The sequence below is a fragment of the Eurypyga helias genome, unplaced genomic scaffold (genome assembly GCF_000690775.1).
Source record: "Eurypyga helias isolate BGI_N326 unplaced genomic scaffold, ASM69077v1 scaffold1077, whole genome shotgun sequence".
Classification (NCBI taxonomy): domain Eukaryota; kingdom Metazoa; phylum Chordata; class Aves; order Eurypygiformes; family Eurypygidae; genus Eurypyga; species Eurypyga helias.
The window spans coordinates 41,675-63,571 of record NW_010260861.1 but is presented as its reverse complement, the minus strand read 5'-3'; the positions used below and the strand labels follow the sequence as shown (position 1 = coordinate 63,571).

Sequence of the window (21,897 nt, the reverse complement as noted above, 5' to 3'; positions counted from 1 at the left end):
CGGCTAGAATTATTGTACCCTCGGTCCATTAAATTAAGGAAAGATACTGCATTTGGGTGAACTCTGATTTAGCCTCTGAAATCCCAACTCTTATTTTCAGGGTTTCCTCTCAGCAAAACTATTTTTTTTTCTTTCAGTTTGAGCACCTCCTTCAAAGTTATTTCCTTCTCACTTCTCCCCTCTGAGCTATCTCCTATACCCCTCAAACTATTATCCAAAATATTCAAGGTGCTTGAAATCTTATTTGAAACTGCGATTCAGGTTTGGTATTAAGAGAATTTATTTAGGAGTTTCAGTTATTCAGTGTGACAAGTGTCTATTTCAGGAATAACTGGGTCGATACTATCTATTCCGAATACAAAGGGAAAGTACGTGTAGAATGGATAGAGTAGGTCATATTACCAAGGGTTGTGTGTTGTTTTTTTTAAAACTGCACCTGGGCAAAGATACATGTCAAACTAAAGCCTGATCAGAACTGTAGACCTTCCCTAAAGAAAAAGAGTGGTTTAGGATATGGAAATTGGATCTTACTGAAGGCTTCTCTAGAGCAGATGCTTGTGCTTTTCTCAGCTAGGTGGAAAAAAAGAGGTAGATCTGTTCCTCTGCAAGAAGATATGTTTTCATTCAGTCTGATAGTTCATCCCTAGGCTGCTGTCCAGAAACAACCCTTCTTCCACCACCTGACTCAAGAAGGTCTTTTGTATCCCAAAGGAAGGGACATGATGTATCATATTGTCTTTGGCAAGGTCACATGTTTTATTCACACTGTTATAGGCACTCAGCTGACAGATTTTGTAATAAATATGCTGAAGCAAACTTTCCTGAAGCCAGGAGTACAAACCCATGGGAGTGATGGCGTCATCCTACACACCCAGGGATTTCTAGATTATTTTCACTTTGATCCTGGCTTCCTTTTAATTTTTTATTTATGGTGTTTGTATTTGCTACTTATCATTAAAAAAAATACATTTTATAATTTTATAGCTTGTAGGAAAAATTAAGCATTTGTAAGAGAAATACATGTAGTTAGAGTGAATAGTTTAACCCTCTTAAAGGATTAAAAAGCTGAATAAAGAGACATCCTCAGAGTTGGTACTCCATGCGCATAGGCTTATTTGAGAATCCTAGTCTTTCCAATTAGGCAAATCGGTTCAAACGAGAGATTTTCATTAAATCTTACATACACATAGATGCTCTCTAGATTAGGTACTACGTGAAATTAGCTTCCAGGATCATAGATATCAGCTGTACTCTGATGAAGTGCAGAGAAAAAACAAGAGGCACTTACCCACCTTCTGAGGCTCAAAAATAATACTTGTGGATTCTGGGGAATTGTATTTTCCTGTCTTCTGAAATTTTGGGCATGTCTGCAATATCTGAGTGTCTGCAGCACTCCTGTGTTTGATGGGGTGGACACAGTTGACTTCAGGGTGAAGTAGAAGTGCCATCGTAGAGGCCACTCCATGGAGATCAGCATGGACTGAGCGTGTGTGGGGTTTGCAGTCCCTGCTGAGCTCTGCACTGCTTAGGTTACATGTTGGGGCTGCCACAGGTACTAATGACATACAGGGGCTCAAGGGTGGGAATGACCTGACCTGAGGGAAATCCCTCCTGCTGACATTTCTAGTCTGCTGATGGGGTAGAAGCTCTTTATGGGTCTGTTAAGTCTTGTCTTCAATTGCAGAGATACTCTTTTTGTATCTGCATAACTTCTTGATGTAAACTGTGGCAGAGAATGAAGGTAAAAAGGACAGTTTAGCACCAGTTAAAATTAATGCATTGGTGGTTATTTGGGATTTTTCTCAACCAACTGCATGCTAAGGTAGACCGTACAAAGCCTTGTTCTTAACAAGGAATGATAATGAGGGTGCATGCTTCATGTGTTCAGTTTTGGGCCCCTCACTACAAGAAAGACATTGAGGTCCTGGAGCGTGTCCAGAGAAGGGCCACAAAACTGGTGAAGGGTCTGGAGAATATGTCTTATGAGGAGCGACTGAGGGAACTGGGCTTGTTTAGCCTTGAGAAGAGGAGGCTGAGAGGAGACCTGATCACTGCCTACAACTACCTGAAAGGAGGTTGTGGAGAAGTGGGTGTTGGTCCCTTCTCCCTAATGACAGATGATCGGACGAGGGGGAATGGACTCCAGCTGCGCCAGGGGAGGTTTAGATTGGATGTAAGGAAGAAGTTCTTCACCGAAAGGGTTATCACCCACTGGAACAGGCTGCCCAGGGAGGTGGTGGAGTCACCATCCCTGGATGTGTTTAAGAGACGGGTGGATGAGGTGCTGAGAGATATGGTTTAGTGGCAGACAGATACAGGTGGACTGGGTGATCTCTAAGGTCTTTTCCAACCCAGTGATTCTATGATTCTATGTGGTGCTCTGGAGAAACTCTCTCCTTTGCAATGAAGACAAAGAGGATGAGATGTACACAGGTAGAATATGGAAGCAGAAGGAACAAAAAGGCAAGGTATGGTTTGTTCCCTAACTACTTTGTAACCACATAATCTTCTTGAGACAAAAATGTTATTTAGGAAAGGATGCTGACAAACTACAGGAGTAATTGAGACAAGGTCAAGTAGTGATCTCACATCACGATTTTCCAGCTAACAGTTGCTGAATATGACCTACACATCTTGTTATGTCTTCTGTAAATCATTTTTTAGAATCATAGAACCTTTTAGATTGGAAAATACCTGTAAGATCATAAAGTGCAACTGTTAACCTAACACTGCTAATACCACCACTAAACCATGTCCCTAAGCAGCTCATCATCTCTTAAATACCTCCAGGGGCGGGACGGTGACTCATCCACCTCCCTGGGCAACATGTTCCAATGTCTGATAACTTCTCTGATGTCCAACTTTCTATGGTGCAACTTGAGGCCATTTCCTCTTGTCCTGTCTATCGCTTGTCACTTGGGAGGAGAGACCAACACCCACCTTGCTACAACCTCCTTTCAGGTAGCTGTAGAGAGCGATAAGGTCTGCCCTGAGCCTCCTCTTCTCCAGGCTAAACACCCCCAGCTCCCTCAGCCGCTCCTCACAGGACTTGTGCTCCAGACCCTTCCCCAGCTCTGTTCCCTTCTCTCGACACGTTCCAGACCTCAGTGTTTTTCTTGCAATGAGGGGCCCAGAACTGAACACAGGATTCAAGGTGCGGCCTCACCAGCGCGCAGTACAGGGGGACAATCACTGCCCTGGTCCTGCTGGCTACACTGTTCCTGATGCAGGCCAGGATGCCGTTGTTCTGCCTATCCTACTCATGAATAAGTTGTGACTGTGAAAAAACCTGCACTGTTCCTTTCCCTTAGTCTTCTCTTTCCTCTTGACACAACTTCTGTGTTTGGCAAATCACTTTTGTAAACACAGAGTCATCTCAACATTTTTGATAGAGTACAAGATGCTAACATCAACAGGCAGTTTTATAGAAGACCCTATTTTTAATACAGTGCAGTGGCATTGGCAGCATCTCATACTATCACTTATTACTTCAATTCAGCTTTTCTCACTTCTTATTTCTTAATAAGAATATGCCTGATCAAAACATATAGAATCATAGAATGATACAATCATAGAATGGTTTGGGTTGGAAGGGACCTTAAAGACCATCTAGTTCCAACCCCCCTGCCATGGGCAGGGACACTTTCCACTAGACCAGGTTGCTCCAAGCCTCATCCAGCCTGGCCTTGAACACTTCCAGGGATGGGGCATCCACAGCTTCTCTGGGCAACCTGTGCCAGTGCCTCACCACCCTCTCCAGGAAGAATTTCTTCCCGATATCTAATCTAAACCTCCCCACTTTCAATTTAAGCCCGTTACCCCTTGTCCTGTCACTACAGGCCCTTGCAAAAAGTCCCCCCCAGCTTTCTTGTAGCGCCTTCAGGTACTGGAAGGCGGCAGTGAGGTCTCCCTGGAGCCTTCTCTTCTCCAGGCTGAACAAGCCCAATTCTTGCAGCCTTTAATCATAGGAGAGGTGCTCCAGCCCTCTGAGCATCTTCGTGGCCTCCTCTGGACTCACTCCAACCAGTCTATATCCTTCTGATGTTGAGGGCTCCACAGCTGGACGCAGCACTCCAGGTGGGGTCTCAGAAGAACAGAGTACAGGGGCAGAATCCCCTCCAATCCCTTCCAATATTTATTGGAATGCTATCAAAATACTTTTTATTTACAGCATTTTTACTAGTTTACAAACATCTTATGAAAACCTATTTTTCATTTATCGCAATAGATGATGATATCCAGCTTTAGCATTCTATTTGTGGAGTTTTCTACCTTCATGTGTGTGCCACAGGTGTGTTTCCACAGGTCCTGGAAAAAACAAATGCAAAGACAGTTTCTTGTCCTGCTATGCATCCTCAGCAAGAGAGGACAGTAAGAAAAGGAACTCACAACTAAGCAGATGCATACATCTTCTCAGAGCAGGGGCAATAATTTTGTGATTTTTTTTTAGTTTTTTATTACATATTTCATCTGTGAAATTTTGAATGATAAATCTTTTTCATGAGACGATGGGAATCACTGCGTTAAGCTGAAGTCTGACCCCTGCCATTTTATGCATAAAATGTGACAAGAAACCTCTTGCTTCACTCAATAACATGATTAATTACAACAGTGATTTACCAATTTCATATGTCGTTATCTACACCAGGGTTCCCTGTAGGAACATGTGCTTTATCAGTCAGTGAGAAATGAAGTGCAGATACTGGAAAGAAATGCAATTTCCAACCAGAATGCATTCCACCTAGAAATGGATTTTAGAGCAGGTTAAACTATATTACTGAACTTATCAGGAATGCTTGCTTATTAAATATTATAGATTTTATTCACTTATTTGTTGCCATGTTATCTGGTCATGAGCTGCATATGTAAGAACGGTGTTGGTTTTTTAAGTGGAAGTCAGGAAGGGGGTCAGGATCAGTCCAGTCTCTTCCTGCTACAGAGCACCTCATGTCAACTGTGTTCGCAAATTCAGCCTAATGACTTACAAGGAACCAGACTTAGAGGTGGCATGACCAGCAAGCCATAAATCAGATGATAAAAAGGGAGGGCCCCTGAAGTGGACTGGGGAATTATTAGGAATTACCATTTCTTCCCTGTTGTGATGTCTGTCTTACGCACTGCATTAATAATATCAGTAGAAATAGTAATGTGTATCTCCAGGTGTGCGGAGCATCCAGAAGACTGACATGTTGTTCACAGACAGTTCATTCTGCCAGAACTTAAAGCCCAAGTAGACAAGTGGTAAAATTGTCATGACTTGTCTGATGTTGTGTAGATGTGTAAGGAGTGCTGGGAATAAAACTCATGTCACCCAAGCCCCTGTTCAGGTTGACTCTCATTTAGACTCTGTATAGTCTTCAGTCATCAGATTTTATTAATGGAGTTATGCACTTGTAATAAAATCCACCAAAATTGGCAAGTAAGGAGAATTTTGATGTTTCTGCCTCATCTCCAGCATATCCTAAACCTCTAGTTGTGTGGGTTTGGATTCATCTTTCCTAACTTTATAAGTCTGCCGTGGATGCTCCTATTACATTGTTCATCAGCTCTGGTTTAGATGTTTGCTTGGGAATGATACAACAGCAACATGGTTAAAATAAAGCCTAGAAAACTACTTCAGGTGTAGAAGCCTACACAGTAGGTACCTAAAGACTGGTAAAAGGAATCTCATCCCCAGTGCTAACTGTCATCTTTAGACTTTCCTAAATAGCTCTTCATGGGAGTCTTTTTATGATTACAAAAATCCTGATAACTGTTTCAGGTACTTAGCGCCTTTGTGTTTTGTCTGTGGGTAAGGAGGTGAGCAAACTCCACTTAAATCTCCTGAGGGTCTTGATCCTTTAATTGTGCTCTTGATTTCACATATTACAGACAGCCAACACAAGCACAAATAGGGTAATTTTCCTTTTTAAAAAGTACTGTTGGAAAGAGCATTGGAGCTTATCTAAAATGCTGTGGATACTCTGGTGGTGGCAAGTGAGTAAGTTTTAGGGTTTATACTACTTCGTTGTTTCATCTCAAATAGAAACTCATCAACATGGTACATGTGGGAAATACATCAAGAGTCAAATACACCATTGCATCTGTTTGGTTCCACTGGGTAGCATCAAGTCTTTGTCTTCAGGACAGAATAATTGCAACAGTAATTCTAAGAAAAATTATTGTTGAAAGTTATGGGGAAGGAGTCAATCTATAATGAACAGGATTTGGTGCCTAGTGCTACAAGGTTTATAAAGTGTATCTGTTATCTTAAATATTGTCATAATATTAAGACCTAAGAATATCTTCTTGGTTTCGAGAGAAGGCAGAGCACTAGACTTGTCACTGAGCAGTCTTGAAGACTAGCTCCATGTGAGTAGCCGTAGTTTAGTATTAGTTTCTAAATAACATCATATTTGTGTATAAGAAGCCCTTTAAAACTTTAGGAGTTTGACATTCCAAAAATCTCATTTTTCATGTCCTCATGTTGCCCTTTTTCTAAATGTTTTCAGAAGGATTGATAATAAATTTGATTTTAGTCATTATTGGCCAGACCTATGGAGAGTTTCTGCTGAATACCAAATGAACTTCAGTGAATGTGTCTATAAGCATGTGCTGTGCCAAACACACTTAGTACATAGTTGAATCAGTGCTGATATGGGCAAATCGTTGTCCTCTCTACAAAGAGAATTTGAAGCCTAGATGAGTGGAATGGTTTGGTTTGGTTTGTTTTTTTTTCTTTTTTTTAGAAGAGCAGTCTGTTTAAATGCAATTAGTGTTATGGTTATACAAACATGTTGCACTATTACCTTAAACAATGCCGTACACAAAGTGATGTTGAGATCTGATCACTCACAGCACCTAAGCACTATGAAGTGATCATTATTTATCTCGCAGAATAATGTGTTTTATTGATATAAGTGGTGGGGTGGGTATATATGTTTCTTCCTTGTAATATGCGGGCCCAGTATTAGCCAGTGAGAACAATGTATTATGTAAAAAGTAAGAAAAATCTATTAAAAATGCCTACTGTATTATCCAAAGGAATTAGCATTTGCTGGATTGCCAGTCAGCCAAGGTTTTACAAGAGTTATTGTCATTTTGATTTTCGGATGACTCATTTGGTATATTGCCCCCAAAGGCACCTCATTATGATTCAGTGCACAGCATATAAAATTGCTTAGGCTTTCGGGGCTCCATGGAAAGCAAGTGGGGGTTGCGGTGGCTCAGCGTTGTGAAGCAGCAGCATTATGCTTAATTGACACCTTTGATGTAGCCCTAAGACAGCACCTGCACCTCCCACTGCTGCTCTGAAGACGTCAGCCTTACGCAGAAAAGGCTTCTGCTTATGAATCCTGCATCACATTCAGCTCACTCTGTGAGCAGCCCCAGCTATCCTTAACTAATCCCATTGCTTCTCAGTTTGGCTACAGCTTGGCTTAGCACAGAGCAGGAATTCTGCCGCTTGCTATTATAGGCTTTAAACAGTAAGATTCTGTCCATGTTAGAACTCATAGAAGGTAAGTCAAATGCCTTGTTGATATCCTACTGTGTAAATATTCTCTTAAGATTCAGAATCTGGGAATCTGATTGTCGCTTCTTTTTTGCCTGGTGCTGACAAACGTGGACTGTGAATTAACAGTTGCTCGTTAAAGAATATTTACATATATGTATGTGATACACGCTTTGTAGTGCTTCAGCGTGAACATTTTGATAGCCTCTCGTGTAATTACTTTGTAGTAGAATTCTGTCCTCTGGTGGTATTGCTTTGTTAATCTAATGGATACTGTCACATGCATGCAAAAAATGCTCCTACAATGATAGGCACTGACATACATGAAGGAGCTTATTTATTTGAGAAAGTGTTGCTTCGCTCTAAGTCAGACTTGAGGTGTTACGTCCAATTTATTTGCCTCTAGAAAGCCTTTCTGGGTTAAGTCTGAGGTGATGTTTGGGTCAGATAGTGTTGCAAAAATCTCTTCAAAGGAATGAGTGAAGAACAGCAGCAGCTGATTTGTTCTTGCAAGCAATACTGCTTTTTATTTTTGGTGGGTAGCACTTCGAGCCATAACTAAATGGAAAGGAAATGTTTACGTATAGCAAGTGTCTGTTAAGGTTAACAAAGCGCCCTGCTCCCCATCACTTTCAAGTGCAGGAACAATAGTTTAAGAAAACAAGATCGTGTTCTCTGCCATTGACTAAATAGACTCTTCAGGTTTGTTTGTTGTTCGCTTGCATTCTGTATAAAAATTGGCTTCGGGAGCCAAAACTCTGAGGAAACAGTTCTTTTGTGAATTACCTTATTTAATGTTTAAAACATTAAACGAAAGCAAATTAATCTGCCAACAAAGAATAACAAGAAATACGCTGATTTAACTATATCTTTGCTTTTAATAATGCCTTGTATTTATTTTTTCTATTTACTGTCCTTTTAGTGAATGGAACCCCTGGTAGCCAGCTTTCTACTCCCCGCTCTGGGAAGTCTCCAAGCCCATCTCCCACCAGCCCAGGAAGCCTACGGAAACAGAGGGTAAGGAAATAAGGAAACTGATTTCTGAGCATGGCTGGGGAGAATCTGGCATAGCCATTATCCAGTAGCCTTCTCCCCACTGATTCCTTGTGTGTAGAGTCGTAGGGTGCAAGAGCCTAGCGACAGTCCTTGTTGTGTTTGTACAACTCTGAAGTGGAATCCAACTGTTCTGTGTCTGTCCAAATGCTAAGTATGCTGGGAACTGGTTTATCCTTGAGGAGAAGAGCAGAGGTATCTTTCTTCTTTCTTACCAAACTTTCTTGTTTTCTTTAGTTTCTTTTTTCCAATCATTTCACAACTGGAAGAAAATGTTCACGTTGCCAAAGGCGTTTTTTTTATTCTTAATTTGCCATGGGCACTATCACTTGTAAAACTTACAAACAGCTTTGATTTTGAAGTAAGGTGAAAGAATTTGCTGTGGAATTTAGCTGTGGATTAGCTGTGATGTCATAGCCTTGTGCAGTGAAGGTACTATCAGTACGAAGGCAGCATGAGACTTGTCAGTCACTTTGCCGGACCAGAGTTGTTAGCAGGTTCTCACTAGGTATCCCATATAGAGGAATCCGCAGGGTACCTGAGCATCCAGAATTAAGGTAGTACCCATGTTACTGCTGTAACCCTCTGACAAAATATCGCTTTTTCAACCCAAAGGGCTCCACATGCTGATTTAATTAATTGTATCTGCTGAAGAGCAATGGCACAGATGTCTATGTATCTTCTCTTCTGCTATTTTCTAAACTGTGATCAGTTCTCAATGAAAGCTTCCCTAAGGCAGTACTCTGTATCTCAGACTTGTTTATAAACACAGTTTGAACACATGCTTTTTCTGCCTTTTCAGTTTTTAAATAAAGACATAATTTGTGTCTCTGAAAGTCAGGGGATTATGCACAAAATTGGCAGTGCTTGACTTGAGGGGCTGGTGCAGACCTGATTCCCCAGATATCCTGATCAGGACTAGCTGTAGCATGGCACAACTCCTGTCCTGTGTACCCTTCTTCACGACTGGTGAATACCAGGGAGCTGTGGCGTTGGGCATGCCCGGGTCTTACCTCAGGGTGGGCTACAGCCATGGGTTTCTGCTGTGACTTGTTTATAGATACAGAGCCGACTGTGATCTTGCAGTATAGAGATAGGCGGTGAGCAGCGGCTTGAAGCCTTGGGGTAGTGTCATGGTTATCATCATCTGGTACACAGAGAGTAAAGATACAAGTTTCAGTTGGGTAAGCTGGTACTTAAACCTTCTTGAATGTCATGTCTTCCACACCTGTTTGCTCTTGGTCTCAAAGCTTACTAATGAGTCATTAATAAGTCACAGAAGAGGGAAGAAAGAGCCTTCCAAATGAATTATGCATTGGTGATGCAAGTGTGTCTGTTTAGATGGATGATACCAGTATACAGTGGACATTCATTTGCTCTAGGGCTGGCTCTCTTCATTGGTAACTTTCCTAAACTTCCTTCCCCACCAATGATGCTTCTCTCCCCACAGTGAAGAAATGTTTTTCTGTTAATGCTTGTGGACGGGTGAGTGGGAACCATGTGGTCAGCACCATTAGGCACAAAGGGGGTTTGTCCACCAGGTTTCTCACTTTCAAATGTGAAGAGGAGAGTGAATGGGCTGCTTCTTATCCAGGTTCCCTATGTAGGAGTGTAACAGGATCACCAAGTGGCAGTACTATGGATGCCGAGGGTTGTGTAGTGGTAATATAATCACACTGCTAGCCGTACAGAAAATAAATATTGAAGTAAACTACAGGAGAGATAAGACACTGTTAGAGAGTTAAATTCTCTTCTTGGATATTCATATCCAGTCCCTTTGACCTTGGTAGGGGAGCTTTCATGCTTGTCTGGCTTCACTTTAGGCATATTTTTTTTTACCTGGTGAAACATGGAATACATTCATGTAAAAATAGATTGCAATCATGTAAAAATGCATTGCAATAATATTATTTAGGTTACAGAATCAACTGCTCAGAAGTTCAGGGATGGAAACTTTACACTTGCTCTGAGAATTTATTTCACCTCCTTTCATGTTTAACTTGTGAATGAGTTAGAAGCTCAGTGTAAAAACATAGGATTGTGTCATTAAAGGTCATAACTAAATTAGTTCCATGAACAGCCATTAAACAGTGCTTACTAAGCTTAATTTTCTTGTTAGCAGTATAAATGGTGTTCTGTTTTGGTTTAATGCCATCTTTGGTGTGTTGTCATTTAAATTTTATTCAGATGACAGGTTATTTTGTGTACCATATTGTCATAAACTAAATCTGCACTCAAAGCATTTTGCTTTGTCTTCAACAGCTTCAGCTGCAGGGCTGACAAGCCAGCTGCAGGAGGAGGTTTATTCCCTAGGAGGTTGTTGAAGTGTTGGTATCATGTGATAGACTTAAAACAGAGAAGAGGAGACCCATTTCAGTGTCCCCCTTGTCCCCACTGTTGGGAGGTGAGGTATTCCTGCCCCAAAAGAAGAGTGTTGCCTGCTAGAGCCATGGTCAGGGGTTTAAGGGGGTGGCTTGGTTTCTCTCTTTATGTGGAGTGTAAGGGAGCTGCTGCTGTAGAACTGAAATAAGATGCTGGGTCCTGGAAATGCCAGCTCAGCTCTGTAATTCATTTTTTCTCTGCCCCTCTCACCTTGTGGTTAGAGTTAGGGGAGTGCCTGATCTCTCATGCCATCAGGTACGTGGAATGTACTGGGTCTGGAAGATGACAGGGAATGTTGACTCTGTCATAGCCTGATTCTCCTTGATGGAACTAATCAATCAGCTCTTGAGCATCCCCATCCGTGTACTGTGAGGGAGGTGTAGGCTTGGTCCATCAAAATGGTTAGGGGCCTGGGCAAGCTGCCAGTGTTTTTCCTGGGAAATACAGGTGAGAGGAAGTAATGCTTTTGAATTCAGAGGCAATTACTTCCACAGACATTTCTCCCTGTGAATACTAAAGACCTGTAAAAATAGTAGAGATGGTCGAAAGTACTCATTCTAATTGTGGTGTACATTAGGCAGATTAAAATAGGCATAGATCAATCTTCTTACTTACAGACATTCCATCATTCACCTTTAAAAGAAATAAATTCTGGCCTTTGATGGAAGGCTTTCTATTCATGTAAATAAAGCCAAGAACACTGTTGTGATGCTTGAAAACAGCACTCTTGTAACCCTACAGATAAAATTTTCTGCCCTCAAAAGCCAGAACATAAAAAAATAAAGTTTCATCCTTTCTCACTTCCATATGTACGTGACTGAGTTGTATCCAGAAAATCAGAAATCAGTGAAAGTTACATATTAATAATCTTGAGCAAAATCCAGTTTGTTTTTGAGGAAAGTCAGTTTTGAGAGATTAATTTCATGGGTGTAATATAAGGACTTGAAAGTGAACTAGGAATTGTTTGGACTTTTATGTTTTCTTCAGCTTTTGAGTGTTTAAACTTGCAGCTTGTGTACTATAGTTATGATTTCTCATAGTTTAATTCTTTCTTTATGTTTATTCTTAAATAGGAAATTAAGATTCGTGTTTTTAAATTGTTATGTACTTAATTGTGTATTTCCAGAGAGGATGAAAACATATGAAATTCAGGTTTATAGTAGTTGAAGTAGGCAGTTACTGTGTTTCACATGCATATACTTCCTACCACAACAGAGTACGGTTCATGATGCAGACTCAGAAAAGGTGACATCACAATTATAACAAATATATGTAATAGCAACCCCCACAGTTTACTTAACTATCCTTTATAATAGTTCATGACCTTGTTTTTCCACTCTCTGGTAATCAGAGTAATTGCTTCAGTTAGGGTGGAAATACTGTATACGTTATACCTGATTTTTCATTGCTTGCCATTATTTTAAATTTTTTTCTACTTCCCTAGAGACTATAACCTATAAAATAATAGAAAAATTAGATTTAAGGTACCTCTTGACTAATCGGACAAAGACGTTGAATTCTATGTGTATCAGGATTTTTTGAGTTGTATGTGGCCAAGATGTCTCATTCATTCAGCAAGTTTTGTCTTTTTATTAATCTATGCAAAGTAATTAATAGATTCTTCTCATATTTTTCAGAAATAAGCCTCTTTTGCTAATTATAGGCAAGGAAAATTCTTGCAAAAAGAAAAACTTTTAAAAGTTTCAAGTATTTAAAAGTATATGAAAGGGCCTAGAATATGATCCTGAAATCTTATGCATGATTTTACTTTCAAAAAACCATAGAGTTACAGAAATAACCACAAAAATTCTCCCCAAATACTAAAAATCATTTGTCATAAGTATCTTCTTTGTAAGTTCTGAACACTTTTTTGTTTTTTCTGTTCAGAGAAGTGAGCAGTCACCTGGCACATTCTAAAGTTTGGTGTGTTACCCTCACAGTCAAATCAAAGATTTTTTTTCTGTACTACATAGGAGAAATTCCAACACTCTATATGTTCAAAATAAATGTTAGTAATTAAGCAACTAGTTGATATTTAAAATGAGTTGATCTTGTCTGTTTAAAATGCTTCTTTTGTCTAGATTGTTCACAACAAAATAGAAATGTATCTAAGATCTGATTTTCAGTCTGTCCTTGTGACATGTCTGCTACCGTGTGTACATGTGCCCATTGGCAAAATACACGCCGAATAAGCCTTCTAGGGAGTAAAAAACACTCTTTAAGGGACTAAATCCCCCTCTTGCTCCATCAGCCTTTCCATTCTCATGTGTTTCTGTATTTTGTCTTGTAGCAGTTTTTTATTTCATAAGTATGTTTTATACTTAAAGGATCCCCAGAAGCAGCTTAAAGGTGTCAGAGCTTGCCGGTGAGGTGTGCTGGGCACCTTGCCCACTCCCTGCCTCTCTCAACCATCCGCTGTGCTTCATTCACCTTAAAAAGAGAGTACTCTGTCCTCTTCTGCTTCTCCTCGCCGAGCTTCCTCTTTCATTCAGCGCAGCTGTGTACCTTGGCGATGATCGCTGTGCTGTGTAGGTTGGGTAGGGTGATGTACCGTACCCTAACACCTCTGGCATTTGAGGATTAGCTGATCCCGTCAGAGGATGCTCGGAGTGGGAGTTGAAAAACCGAAGTAGATCCGTACACTCAGACTCTCCCTCTGCTGTCATGAGCTGGTTGCTTGGCTACCATCAGCAAGAGCCAGTGATTTTACATGCTGTCTTTTTACACATACACACAGCCACAGACAAACTGTGGAAGAGAGATACCATTGTCAGCGCAATATAGGTAACGGCAGTGTTCAGCATTCTGGGGCTCAGATGTGGCTGGATCCATGCTGTATCACCAGTGGGTGGCAAGGTTTGATTACCTTATGTAAGGTAAGCACTTACTTTCCTACTGCTGTTTGCAAAACAGCAAAAAAGGGAAATAAGTTCCCTTTCAGCTTAAATTCAGATTGCCAAGTTTCCAAACAACTAGGAGACTCTCAGAACAGACAAACACTGTTTTAGTAGCGTTTAATAGGAAAGAGTCAAAGACAAAAATAATTGCCTCTTAGAATATGTTGTACGTTGAAACTTCAGTTTTCTTTTCTAACCATCTATTTGTTGATTAAAAAATAATTACATGACATCAAGGCAAAAATCTGATTATATAGCATCTGTGTGTTTTATGTGAAGCACTATCTTCTGGTCCACAGTAACACAAAGAATATAAGACAGTTGCAGTGCAACAAATCAGACACAATAAACAAATCTATACTGCACTTCATCTTGCAGGACCTGTATCGCCCACTCTCTTCGGATGATATGGATTCAGTAGGAGACTCAGTGTAAAAGAGAAAATGGAACAATGTTTATGGTTTGTGATTTGGTGAAGGTTTAACATTTTTAAAGAGAATAGCTGCTAATTTACAGTAATAATGAATCGCACAAAAGAGTTTTGCATATTTAGTATTAAAAACATGGGGCCAAATTAATTCTTGTGGAGGAGGATATTTTTGGCTTTACCACTGCATTTTAATGCACAAATTTGTCATGAATGAGCCATTGAATATGTCCATCAAATACAAAACAGCATTGTGCACACTTTAAGGAACGGAGATTGGATAAGGTGAATATAACGCACAAATCCATAGTGGGCACATTTATGAATAGCAGTCTTTTTGTCATCTAAGGTACTGATTATATGTTCTGTTTTTAACACAGGTATCTTTATTCCTTTTGGTATGAACAGTTAATGAATGCTTTGCTTTTACCAACGAATAGGTAAAATGCAGAAAAGAAAACCCTTGCCATATTAAACTGCTCGTACCACGCTGTCGGATCCTGACACGCACATTTGAAACACGCTAAGTTTAGCCTTTTATCTAAACAAAAAGAAAATGAAGAAATCCCGCGTGGTCGCAGGACAAAAAGGAAATGGTTTCAAAGCTGCACTCAGGTTCTCCTCACTGCATTGCCGTTTTATGACTGTAACCAGAAGGGTGTTCACAGGCAACATGAATGTTTTACCTGGCAAGAGCCGTTAATACTCATCACCCGTGTGTCGCAAGTAAATATGGACAGCCAGGACACATGGGGGCCTGCTGGCTAGCAGCAGCATCTGACACACATATGATGACACCTTTTGGAAAAAACACATTTTGCCTCAGAAACTAGTGATTATTTTCACTTACGTTAAGTTGTTGAGCATTTATTATTATTATTATTATTTGCTGTAATAAGACATTTTAATGCATTTTAAAATGAAAGCCTGCAGAAATGCTGGTACTGTAAATCATCCTCCTATTGACCTAATTTCTCTGTTTTCGTAATTTCTAGAGGTGGTCATTTTTCACAGCATGAATATGCAAAACTCCTTTAGTGTTAAAGTAGGTCACGCATTATAACCAGCTGCTTAACAAATACCTACTAATTTAATTTGTTTTCTGCTGCTTTATTGCGATAATCTTAGTCTAATTTACATAATAGCAATATTTCAAATAGTATGTTGCATACAAATAGTATGTTTTATATTGATTTAAAATTTATCTGTCGTACTTAAGCCCATAGTATAGTGATTGCACATTTTTATTGTCTTACACTTTTCCTTTCAGTATGTCAAATACTAATGATTTTTGAATTAGCAATCAGTGTGATTCTGATCCTCAGCAAAAATCTATAGAGATTATATTTTTGAGCTAGTTAGTGATGATTTAATATATTTTAAATTCAGGAAAATTTACTTCATAGCAGAAAATGTTTAGCTGCCACAAGCCAACTTTTAAACTCAATTTTAAAATAATTCCTTTACACTGATTTGTCCATAATAAAATTCAGCAGCTGGGAAATGTTGATATGTGATGTTATGGCTTCACTGTATCAATCTAATTTTCTTTATGGAGGATATTTGCAAAAAGAATTGAAAGGGCAGCAGAATACAAAGCTTACCTTCTCTGTTTTCAATACTGGGTTCCAGTATCACCTGGAGAGAAAGGCATTGATCTGGCAGGTTTGCTGAAGCAGTTAAGTCATTCCATTTTGAAATGCATGTTTTGCCACTCCTGCTTCAGACTTCAGATCTAAAACTGTTCCAGGCCATAGGATCAGTCCCCCACTACACCCCGATCCTAAGGGTGTCCTGTTCTACTGAAAAAGTGCGCAGCTGTGAAGTGACTTGCATTATTGCCTGTTCTGAGGGAATGTCTTTGTAAAATGTATTACTTAATCCCAAGAAATGCGTATTATGTAAAGGTGCACTGGGATCAGTTTCCAAAAATTCAGACAACTCCACCAGAATGAACAAAATACTTACTGACGTTTGGAAAATCGCTTTTTTCTGTAAAGAAAATAAATTCCAGGGATTTTCATTTTTCCTCCCCTCTCCCATACAGGCTACTGCTGCTTAAGGCAGTTCATTAAGAATGTTTGTTTTGCGCAGGGAGCACAGATTGCCAGCAAACCTGAATCCCACGGCTTTGCTTAGCTGTGGAAAAGAAAAATGGACCTTCTATCAGTAATTGTTATCATAGCGAGTTTTCCATCAAGACTGTTTCAAAGAATATGTTAGTCCATAACATTTAATCATTTCAGCATATGACTTGTATTAAGGGGCTATTCAGGGGCAATATGTATCATTAATATTTCATTTAAGGAATGAAGGTCCCTTAGAGATTGAAAAGGTACACTGTTTATAGACATCGAGATCCCTTTTGTGTGGAATGTAATTCCCATTATACATCAGCAGAAATGAAATGTTTCTTTTGAGCAAGACCAGAAGGTTTCAGTTTATGGGTGAAACTGAAATTGTGTTTCTCGACGCTGTAGTGCTGCTTGTAACAGCCCAGGTTTTAGTTTGTCCCAAGATTCCGTCGATTTCATTAAATAACGGAATAGCTTAAGCAACTTTGTAGTGTTTGAACCTCTTATAGTTCTCTGTACGCTGCATTATTTGTGCCTACTCTAAGGTGATTATGATGTAGCTAAAGAGTCTTGTATAGATTGTGAATGCTTTGCTTCCCTTTGAGCTTTATGAATACTTGTGATTATTTCCCTAATGCTTTCTGCAACTTTCTGGGTTATTTTTTAATCTCTTTTCTTCTTTGATGCAACAAACAGTTCACATGTGAAGCACAGAACGTGTATGTTTATATTTATACACAGGCACACACATAGTTTAATGGCTTTGAAACCCCTGCACACTTACGCCACGTTTGTCACTTCAAACAAATATGTGGGGAAAATGTATTAATGGGAGGTTGTTCATCTCGGTGGGATTCGCTACAGCTCTGTTAAAGTCCGTGGAGCTGCACCAACCTGTGCTTGCTGAGCAGCTCCCCCGAGGAAGCCTGTACAATTTTAAGAGGTCTCATGTACAGACAAGGGCTAAGTTCTGCTCAGGTTTAAGTCAGTGGCAAAACCACGATTGACTCCAAGGTGGGGAAGGATAGGACCTTATGTACAAATATACATATACAGACACAGCATTAATCGTCAATTTGGAACGGTATTATTATGACATAATTATTATTATTCAGACGTGTGTCTCCTCTTGAACTGCACTGTTCTGCAGTGTATTAAGTCATGCAATATTAGAGGTTCTTTTGTTGAAATCAGTAAAATCTTTATAACATTCCTTAGACAATGTGAAAATCACTCTTCAGTTTGTAAGATAATTGAGCAACAGCACATTACATTTAGTTATTTTTCTCTTTAAATCATTTTCACAGGGCATTATATGGCTGTAAAATGAATATTTTGGGGCATTACTATTGTGGATATAAATGTATACAATAAGAAAGAATACACAATCTTAAAGCAGCCTTGAGGAACGCCTGGGTTGAGATTGAAATAAGTAACAGTGCTTGCTTTTACAGTTCCATACTTCACACTGCGATGTGAACTTTATACAGTGCAGAATGTTACAAAAAACGTCCTCCAACTTCGAATGTTAAAATGAGTTGAGGGACACAGAAAAGAACATCTGACCAACCCAAGTTTGCTGTTTCGTCAAAAATAGTAGAGAAATGAACAAACAAAATCTCTGTGGTGCTAAATTACCTCGTCACTTGGTGAATACTTAGACTAATGTTGCCCGTGCTTTTGCTTGTATCCAGTTCATGGTATACAACCGGATACACGATTACTCTTTATTTAATCTTCACTTTCAGTTTATCTGCTAGTGATGGGGTGAGAACTTGCAACTGTGAGTGATCAATAGAAAAATAACCTTCTGTCACACCACCAGCAGTAGCTTTACGTGCAGAGCGGTGTAGGCAAGTGGTTGTCACACTCTTTGGCAATGGGGGTGCTGCCCCCCAGCAAAGCCCTCCGTTCAGAAAGCAGTGCTTGCCGAGCAGAGCAGAGGCGCTTCTGGGCTGTGTTTGCTGCCGCGACACCTTTTGGCTGGCTCAGTTCGCCTCTTTCACCTTCAACCTGGCCTTTGGGACTGGCTTAGCGCCCCGACTCCCCGCGGAAGGCAGTGGGTATGTAGATACATGTGTTGTGTACGCACACGTTAGCGAGGGGTTAAAAGCACACGCGGTGCACGCGTACGTATTCGTATGCCTCTTAGTGTCTGTATTTGCGCATGTTGGCTATATTCAAATTTGCTTGACTTAACCCTCAGCAGTGAAGTATTACAAAAGCTGTGCTGTATTCCGCGTGTACTCGTTGTCTGATGTTATATGAGGTAAATAGTTTGTGGTTTGCCCTGCCATACAGTGTTTTGGAATTTGGACTCTAGTGAAAGAGGAGCTAACGGTGTTTGTGCTAAGGCCTCTTCATTTTGTTAGTTGCACTATGATATTGTAAATATTGGCACATTTACAACATAAGTTTTAAGATTTTACAAAGTTATGCATACAGTTATTTTTTTTAAAGAAAAGTGCTTGGATATTTGCTTTTTAAAATATACCATTTTTGTATTAATGTGATGCAGGAAACCAAAAAGAAAGCTGTTGACTTATCAACAAAAAATGTAAAACTTGCAAAAAATACATGCCGATGAATGTTTTATTTCATATAATCAGCTGAAGAAAATCACCTTCATTTTTGTGCCATTGTTTCATCATACTGTGTTGTACTTGTGTTTCATATTTGACCATGTCATCCTGGTTGCAATTTGTTGTTTCTCTAGATTTAACATTACTGTAGAATACTGTAAGCGATGTAATAAATATATTTAAAAAGTACGCACTGTTCAGTGTATTTATTTTGGAAATGTGATTAACAGGCTTTAAAAAAAAGTTAGAGTTGATACTGCTTCTTCATTTTGAATCAGCATTGTCCATTTAACACTTCACTTAAGCATGTGGGATTCATGCATCTTAATACGGGTTCCTTTAAATAGCAGAAGCATTCAGTGCCTTTTTAAATAATAAACTCTGAGCTCTGGTGTGTAGATGTAAAAGATCTTTCAAGGAAGAATTTGGTTTCCAACGGGTCTTTTGGAGACAGTAAATATACCTGCTTTGAATTGCTGATGGGTAAGTTTGTATGCACCCAACGGGATAGATTTGAAGTGGGAAATCAGTAGACTATGCAAAGCAAAGTAGCAGCTCACAGCTCAGCTAGAACAGACCTCTCTTAATACAAATATTAAGGAAATATGCCTGTAAAAACCTAAGGGTACTGAAACATACCCACATTGTTTTCAAATAAGTACCTTGTTTTCTTGATGTGTCTTTGCAGTCTTTAAAAAGTTCATCTCTATATTCTAGTTTTATTCTTTGTTTGGTGGGGGCAGGGGAAGAGGGGCGTTACAATTTCTGACGTCATCTGCCACTCTGATGCTTCAGCTGATGTTTGGATGCTCAAATAGAGGCATCTGTGGGCATGGTAAAAATTCTGGCTTTGAAACCCTTTTGGTTACTAGTAAATAGGTCAGCCTAAAAAGGTGTACAGACATAGAAAGGAAACTGTTATACAAACGAGCAAGAGTAGAAACAAAATAATTGAGTTTTCGGTCTCTACCAAGTAACAGTTAAAAACACCAGGAGAGCATTTAATATATACCTCAACTAGATTAAAAATAAAAGTGGTGATTGTGCTGTTCCCTTAATTAGGTGGAAGAAATAAGAACCTCCTTTGATGGCCTTTCAATTTTTATTCTTAGTTGAGTGGAAAATTTTATCAATGTATAACTTCAGAGGAGGAAAAAGGAAACTTTCATGTTGCATCACTGCACCTGTAGCTTTTTATGTTAACTGCAATATGGATACAGTAATGACAGGTCGACTTCCGATACCATGAATCTGATACTTTTTTCTTTTTAGAGCATCAATCTTTTTTGGAGAATGCCAAAGGTTGAGTTAGCCTACAGTCTGAATTATGGCTCAGCACTGGAAGCAGCTGTTAGGAGCTAGCAGAGCTTAGATTGAAGTTTGCTGTTAAACACCATATAGGAATCTTATGTTGGTCTTTCCGAATTGCCTTGTTACACAAATCAGATGAGTGTGTAAGCAGCCAGTGCTGCAGCTTCATAAGAAGATCCTAATAAAACAAAGTACTTCAGCTTGAAAGTTTAACTTCAGTCTGCCAGCTCCATCTCCTTCCAAACTCTCCCATTTGTCCCACCATCCCTCAAAGAAGAAAACCAGCACAAGTTCCTGAATGACACACGCCGGGTGATTGCTTGTGTCGTTTGAACTTATCTCTTCTCCAAGCTGTGTAAATCCTGAATTGCATAAATGAACAAAATAAATCATTTCCCTGTGTAAGGCCTCTCTTAAGTCAAGTGTCTAACAAGACAAGGCAGGTTGTAGAACTGGGGATAAGTAGCAGGTCTGCATACTTTTTTTTATTGTTCCTTTCCAGATGAAGCAGTTGATAAATAAATTTGGATCTTATGTGTCAATTTAGTGCAGTGTCCGAATTTGAAAACAATTACATCATTTCTCTTTCTATAAATTTAATTCCATTGGCTTCTATTCTTTCAGCATGAAGATTGCAAATTTGATGTTTCTCCACAAAGTAATTTTTTGCCAGCTCTCTACTGTTTACATGAAAAGTTTTTTCCTGCCTCAGCTAGCTGGGCCAAAAAAATGTAGGAGATTAAGCAAAAGAAAATCAAAACCATTTTATGTTGGACAGAGTTGGGAGAGGGAGTTTCCGTTTGCTTCTCTCTAAATTGAATAATAAAAAGCTGAGTTTGTCTTCTAAAAGGTTCATCGAAATACATTATTTTACTGTTTTAAACCAGCTGCCCTCTGCTTTACCTTTTGTTCTCTGGAGATGTACCGTTCTGTTGTATTGACTCATTTATTTCTTGCTTAACACTGTTACATATTACAGGAATTTGTTGAACCCTTCAAAGTCCTTCAAAGCTAATACTTGCACTAGACTGTTGTCTTTATGTTACCATTAACCGTGTTGATCTTTAGGCTAAGAAATTGGCTGTCAGGAATTCGTGACGGCTACCTTGCAGAGGTTATTTATACAGACTGAACACTAGTATGGGCTCCAAAAGAGGTGAGCGTGGTTGCTTGACTGTTTAGTTTTGGGTTTAATCCTATTTATCCTCGCTGAGTTGAAATTTATCATACACATATTACTGACACGCATAGCTTTTTTTCTATGTTTTTTTAAATTCCATAGAAGTCTTCAGAACAGGGAAAAACTTAGGAGGAATCATTTAAAGACATGAGTATTTCCCTTATCCTGAGCCTCCTTCCTGAACTTACGCTTTGTTTACTAATTTTAATCTTCGCTTCATTAAGCCCGTATCTAAAAGAGCAGAACTCTGCGTGAGCTCCAAACTTAGCGTTACACCTGTGTGCATTTCTGTTACTCACATTTCATCCAGATGCTTCCTCATGCTAGGAAAGTACAAAGGAATCTATTGTTGAGAGACTCTGTAGACTCCATATGCGCTAATAAAGGTTTTGAGAGGTTTGGAAAATATAATGCGGTGTTTGGGGTTTAAGATTCAGGAATCTGAATTGCATTAACAAACTTCCTGCTCATACTTGTTTCTTCTCATAACTGCTGATA

At 39.4% G+C, this 21,897-nt stretch overlaps 1 protein-coding gene across 1 annotated transcript in view; it reads left to right on the top strand.

Annotated features, from left to right (window-relative positions):
- Nucleotides 1-7,357: 7,357 nt before the first annotated feature.
- Nucleotides 7,358-21,897, top strand: part of DCLK1 (doublecortin-like kinase 1) — a gene marked incomplete at its 3' end in the record, with an annotated part of 54,323 nt that continues 39,783 nt past the window's right edge. The window contains exons 1-2 of the mRNA XM_010155157.1: nucleotides 7,358-7,499; nucleotides 8,415-8,509. Of these exons, the coding sequence (XP_010153459.1) occupies nucleotides 7,481-7,499; nucleotides 8,415-8,509 (114 nt within the window). The remainder of the gene's footprint in view (nucleotides 7,500-8,414; nucleotides 8,510-21,897) is intronic.